The sequence below is a fragment of the Hylobates moloch genome, unplaced genomic scaffold (genome assembly GCF_009828535.3).
Source record: "Hylobates moloch isolate HMO894 unplaced genomic scaffold, HMol_V3 SCAFFOLD_12, whole genome shotgun sequence".
NCBI classification, from domain to species: Eukaryota; Metazoa; Chordata; class Mammalia; order Primates; family Hylobatidae; genus Hylobates; species Hylobates moloch.
In genome coordinates, this window is record NW_026652287.1 from 1,161,718 (window position 1) to 1,167,717 (window position 6,000).

Sequence of the window (6,000 nt, forward strand, 5' to 3'; positions counted from 1 at the left end):
AGAATAGCCACTCTGTTACATGTAGGGTCAGAATGGCAAAGGTCTTTTTCAGCAGGAAGTTAGAAAAACGAATTTGTTTTTCTTTCTAAGCACAGATAAGGGGGATTGAGCTTACAGACAACATTGGTATACAAACGTAAGAGAAATGAATTTTACTATTTCAGGACAACAGAGGTGAAATCCTCAAAATAATCATATAAACCTGTTGAAAAACAAATATGGTCCATCCTGGAAAAGGTGTTAAAAGAAAACACAAAATGGCAAAGCCACACAAATACATCCATAGATACCAGTAAGGACTGCTTGAGCAAAGAGACTCGCTTTTGTTCACCAAAAGCAGATTTCTTTGCAGAAGAGCTGACAAAGATTTAAATTATTTTAACTGTATCATAAAACAAAATAAGCTCCACCAACATAGCATACACTACACAACACAAAGGCACAAAATACAGTGCGTCACGGTCCAATTCACTCTCACCCTGGTTTTCAGGAAGTCTCAGACTCACCATGGTACTAAGAAATCTCAGGTAGGGGGTTTATTATGTGCCATTCCAGGCACCCAAAAAGTATACTCTCTAAAAAAGAGTCACTGTTAAATATCACTTAATAGGTATATGTAAAAATGAGTTTAAAGTATGATCTCAAATCTTAAGACTACATCTAAAAATTGAATAACTTCTCAAACATAGTTTTTTGCCATAATAACTATTTTAATGATGAAGGTCCCATATACACACATCTAGTGACTTATGGCTGATTATTATAAAAAGCTCGTGACTTAAATCTGTTTGAAAACCATGCTGATGGTGTTTTTAAAGAGATCTATAGAAATGTGAAACTTGGGAAACCAGACAAAGGGTGCTGGACTTTCACACGTTTGGCTGGTGACAGCTGTTAGCGTCAGCCAACAAACCACACACCCAGATACAAGGGGAAAAAAACTGGACACACTTGCTGAGTTCTCTGAACCTGAGATGAATACTTGGTGCTCAATGAGAACACTGGGTGTTGAAGACGCACTTGTCGTAGCGCAGCTCCGTCCCTTCCTGACACACTTCTGTGCTCAACAGCTCTTCCTTCCCATGAAAGAGGCCAAACACATTCTTCACTTTTACTTATGGGTCAAATCCTTGCCCCAAAACCTTAGAAATACTTTAGAAATACCACAGGCTCAATAAATTATTACTTAATTCATTGTTGCATAGACTCTGATCATCTAGAAGATTTGTACTAAGCAAATTAACTCCTGTTTCTTACCTCATCATTGATAACCTCAGATTTTTCTTCCTCCTCTTCCTCCTCCTCCTCTTCTTCTTCAATGTCCAAATCATTCTGCCTAAGATATGCTTGTAATGGGGCATAATGTTTCTTCTTGAAAGCTAAGAAATCCATCATATTCCCTTGAAAGTGTTGCAAGAAAAACAGTTCAATCAAATACTCCTTGAAGACCTCCTTCAGAGCCTGCATCTCCTGGTAATGATAGTCCAGGCACTGCTTCCTCATCTGTGCCATCTCCGGAGAGGCTGGGGGAATCTCCTCTAACTTCTTGGGAGCCTTCTTCATTCCCGCGTTCCCCACAGACGTGAGTGGGAGGCTGGAAAGGCCTGGGGGCACGGCAGTCCTGGAAGGGCTGGTGGGCGGGGGTGGGGAGGTCATCCCAAACCCCGCTGCGCCCCCAGCCCCAGGGAGCAGCACGCCGGGCGTCCTCTCGAAGCCCAGGGACCGGGGCAGCGGCGGCCCCTGCAGCACCTGCTGCTGCTGAACCAGCTGGCCCTGGATGATGCTGCTGATCTGTGGTGGCAAGTTAGCCGTGGTGATGTGGCTTGGGCTGGCCAGGGGCTGCAGGCCGGCCCCACCCGCGGCTGCAGGGCTCTGGGGTCCCAGGTGGTGGATGGTGCCCCCTGACTGTGTGTGGGGCTGGGAGGGTCTCCGCTCTCGGACTGTGATGGGCGTACCCGGGTGCTGGAGCTGAACCTGGGCTCCCTGGGCAATCTGGGTGAGTCCTGACCCATCCTGAAACACAAAGTGTCCGCCACTGGATGGGCTCAAGCTGATCTGCCTCACCAGCACGCTGGCATCCACGAAGCCCCCCGTAGGGCTGCTGCTGCAGAGGCCCAGCCCAGGGCCAGGGGCACCTGCACGCACATTCTGCAAGGCCTGCCCCGGCCCGGGACTGGGCTGCGTGGGACTCTGGGTCTGGACCTGCTGGGACAGGGGGGACGTGACCTGAATGTATGATGGAGACCCATGCTCGAACCGCCGAGGCTGAGCACTGAACTGGAAGCCTGGAGAGGTGGGGCTGGGGAGCGGCAGTGGGGCCAGTGTGATCTGCTGGTTTCCCCCGACGACAGGGCCCACGCCCTGCAGGGTGATGTTCACGTTCTGCCCGGTTGCAGGGCTCCTATTCATCAGCTGCTGTATTTGATAACTGGGAGACTGGGGTGCTGATGGGCTCGCTGAGGGAGCGAAGGGAGCCGCGGGGGACGGGGGTGGGTTGGGGTGGGCCGGCTGCTCCTCACCCTCGCTGCCAGGGCAGGCCCTGGACCTCTGCAGCTGATGCTGGACGTTCTGGGGGCCAGTGCCATGGTGCATGATCACCTCCCTTCTGTATCCAATGTGTCGTTTTCCTAAAAATTAAAATTAAAATCAAGTTACTTGAAGGCACACATTAATTGTTTTATTGCCACTTAACAGCACTGAAAAGACACTTTGAAAGTACATTCTCACCGCATCTGATTCAAACAACAGAGCTGACTCACATTCAATATGGCACAGCTGGAGAAATGTGTCCTCAGTCACTGCTGTGCCTGGGGTGGGCCCCATGGGAGTGGGTGGGTAATCTAAACCACCTACTGAGGGAGGAACATACCGATCATTGCTGACCTCAACAGCTAACTTGTGTGGACGCTTGGAGAGACCAGGCCATCCCTCAAATCCTCACGGCCGCCCTGTGGGGTGGGCACTATTCACAACCCATTTGAAGGACTAGGAGACTGAGCTACAGGAATATCTGTGAGCTGTTCAAGGCCACGCAGCCGGCAGGCAGAAGAGCAAGGTCTGAAGCCAACACTCACGCTGTGGACTTTCCGGCCTCCGCCCGTCTCTCCCTGTGGAGGGACAGCTCCCCGCTCACTGCTGCCCAGAGCCCAGGAGGCATTCCGTGACTCTCGCTGAATGAGGGTGTGCAGCACCACCTCGCCAGAAGCAAATACCCAGCCCTCCCCAGCCAGTAGTTCTTATCAACCTCCAGGACTACCTCAACTGCAAACTCTCCTCTTGCAAATCCAGTTCAAAGACACTGAGCCCCATTTGTGTGTCAGGCTCGGTGCTACTGCAGGAGAGTAGAGACAGACACGGGTAAGACAGTCCTTGCCCTGGGGAGGCTGCCAGCCTGTGCCAGGAGCTAGGAGAAAACATGACACCAAGTCCTGGACTGGAAGGTAGGGAACAGCCTCAGATCTCAACATTCTCCCTAAGAACACACAAAGAGAAGTAACTGTGAGAAGGTCTCAAGGGTGAGAGAAGGGAGACAGCCAGGACCTGGCTCTCACTCTGGGGTGAGTTGCCTTTCTGGCTTTGCAAACTCTCTGGGAGGCTGTACCACAATCTCAAAGGAGCTGTAACCCAAACGCTGCTGAGCACAAGTGGACGAGAAACAGCAGTGGAGGAGCAGAAGGGGCCACTGAAGAAAGTCAGCTGAAAGCTGACAGGACGAAGCAGAGGATGGAGCAGACAAGGGTAATCCTGGGGTGAGACAGGGTCAGACCCGGGCTACAGACTCCAGAATCTACAGGGGAAAGGAAGACTAAAGATAAGCAGTGAGCCCCACCACTGCAGCCCCGTCTGTTCCCCACTGTGGTCGCTCTTTCACCCCTAAGAGAAGCAAGGGTGCAAATGCAATGGTGAGTGGCACCTGGCACCCAACTCAGTGCCAGCATTCCAAGAGGAAAGGTGGGACACTGTCCCACATCAAGGGGGTGGCTGCTGCTTGGATCTATGTAATAGCTAATTTCTGTCATAAAGGAGCAAAAACCTCATTCAAGTTTTCAAGGGAAGCAGATGAACTCTTGGTGGCATAGTTTAGCACTGAGCCAGTGGGTGAGAAGCCACATCACCCCGCAACGTTCCGGTTCACACTTAGGCCTACCACAGAAGCCAGCTTGACCTGGGTGCCACCATTCAGACTTCTCCAGTCCTGCTGGACACACCCAGCTGCCCCTGTCTTCTTGAGGTGCCTTCACCTCAACCCTGGCCGGACGGCTATCAGAGAGCTTCTTCTTGTTTACTCCAAGACAAACAAGACCCCTTGTTCATCGCAAGGACATCACTGCTTATCTCTATGAGGAAATGGACAATGGATTTTTAAAAACCATGAATCTACAGAAGATAAAAAACGGCCAGGCATGGTGGCTCACACCTGTAATGCCAGCACCTGGGGAGGCTGAGGCAGGAGGATCACTTGAGGTCAGGTGTACAAGACCAGCCTAGGCAACATAGGGAGACTCCATCTCTACAAGAAAAATACAAAAATTAGCCAGCCATGGTGGCAATGTAGCAGCCTTAGTCTCGGCTACTCAGGAGGCTGAAGGAGGAGACCGCTTGAGCCCAGGAAATCGATGCTGCAATGAAGAACAAGATTCCATCTCAAAAAAAAAGAAGTTACAAAATGTATAAGGCTCTTCTAAGTCTCGGGTACCTGGCTGAAATACACGTATATGTGAAATCAAAAACTACAGAATTTATAAATGCACAAGTATATTCCTAACAAACATTTAAAAAGTGCATATTTAAACAAGCAGGAGAAAGGCATGCTTTGATCAGATGGTTAGTTTCTGAAGATGGAGTCAGAAGACAGCATGCAGGCTGCAACAAACATATCTTAAGGGAAGAGCAAGGCCACAGAGACACCCAAGAGCATGCCCCTCCCACTACCCGGCAGAGAGCCCATCAGAGTGGGTGCGGGGACAGGAGCTCCAGGTGGGGGCAGTTAACAATGCTTATTACTTTCAAAACAAGCTTCTGTTCCTGATCTTATTAAACAAGCATTATGACAGATTAGTGTGAAACTGGCACAAAAGCTAAATTAACACAGGTAGAGTATATTCGGGATTCTTTCCTTACAATACATTCCCAGAGTGTCAAAGGAGATCAGTAAGAGAAAATGAGGGCTAGAAAGAAACTCTCTCACATATAGTAATTCAGAAAACCAGGGGACAGGTAAAGGTTAGGAATTTTAAAGTTATGTTATAAAAACAAATTAATGCATTGAGAAAATTCAACTTAAACTCTCATCACAAACCATACATCAAAATAAATTAAGTGGCAGGACCTGGTGGCTCACACCTGTAATCCCAGCACTTTGGGAGGGCAAGGCAGGCGGATCACTGGAGGTCAAGAGTTCGACACCAGCCTAACCAACATGGTGAAACCCCATTTCTACTAAAAATACAAAAATTAGCTGGGCGTGGTAGCACACGCCTGTAATCCCAGCTACTTGGGAGGCTGAGGCAGAAGAATCGCTTGAACCCGAGAGGCGGAAGTTGCAGTGAGCCGAGATTGAGCCATTGCATTCCAGCATGGGCAACAAAACCAAAACTGTCTCAAACAAGCAAATAAATAAATAAATAAATAAATAAATAAATAAATAAAGCATTTTTATAAGCTAACTTTCCAAGTTTTACGTTAAATGTAAAAAAAAAAAAGAAAGAAAAATCAAGGCCGGGCGCGGTGGCTCATGCCTGTAATCCCAGCACTTTGGGAGGCCGAGGCGGGTGGATCACGAGGTCAGGAGATCGAGACCATCCTGGCTAATATGGTGAAACCCCATCTCTACTAAAAATACAAACAATTAGCCGGGCGTGGTGGCCGGCGCCTGTAGTCCCAGCTACGCAGGAGGCTGAGGCAGGAGAATGGCATGAACCCCGGGGGGGGGAGCCTGCAGTGAGCCGAGATCATGCCACTGCACTCTAGCCTGGGCGACAGCGAGACTCCGTCTCAAAA

General features: G+C 49.3%; 1 protein-coding gene across 15 annotated transcripts in view; it reads right to left on the reverse strand.

The window, feature by feature from the left end:
* Positions 1-6,000, reverse strand: part of LOC116477670 (E1A-binding protein p400) — a 133,124-nt gene that overhangs the window by 114,791 nt on the left and 12,333 nt on the right. For 14 of the 15 annotated variants that reach the window (XM_032168241.2, XM_032168245.2, XM_032168243.2 and 11 more), the window contains exon 2: positions 1,258-2,627. In XM_032168241.2, coding sequence (XP_032024132.1) covers positions 1,258-2,592 — 1,335 coding nt within the window. In that variant the 5' untranslated portion in view covers positions 2,593-2,627. The remainder of the gene's footprint in view (positions 1-1,257; positions 2,628-6,000) is intronic. The other variant, XM_058425896.1, reaches the window with a different exon arrangement.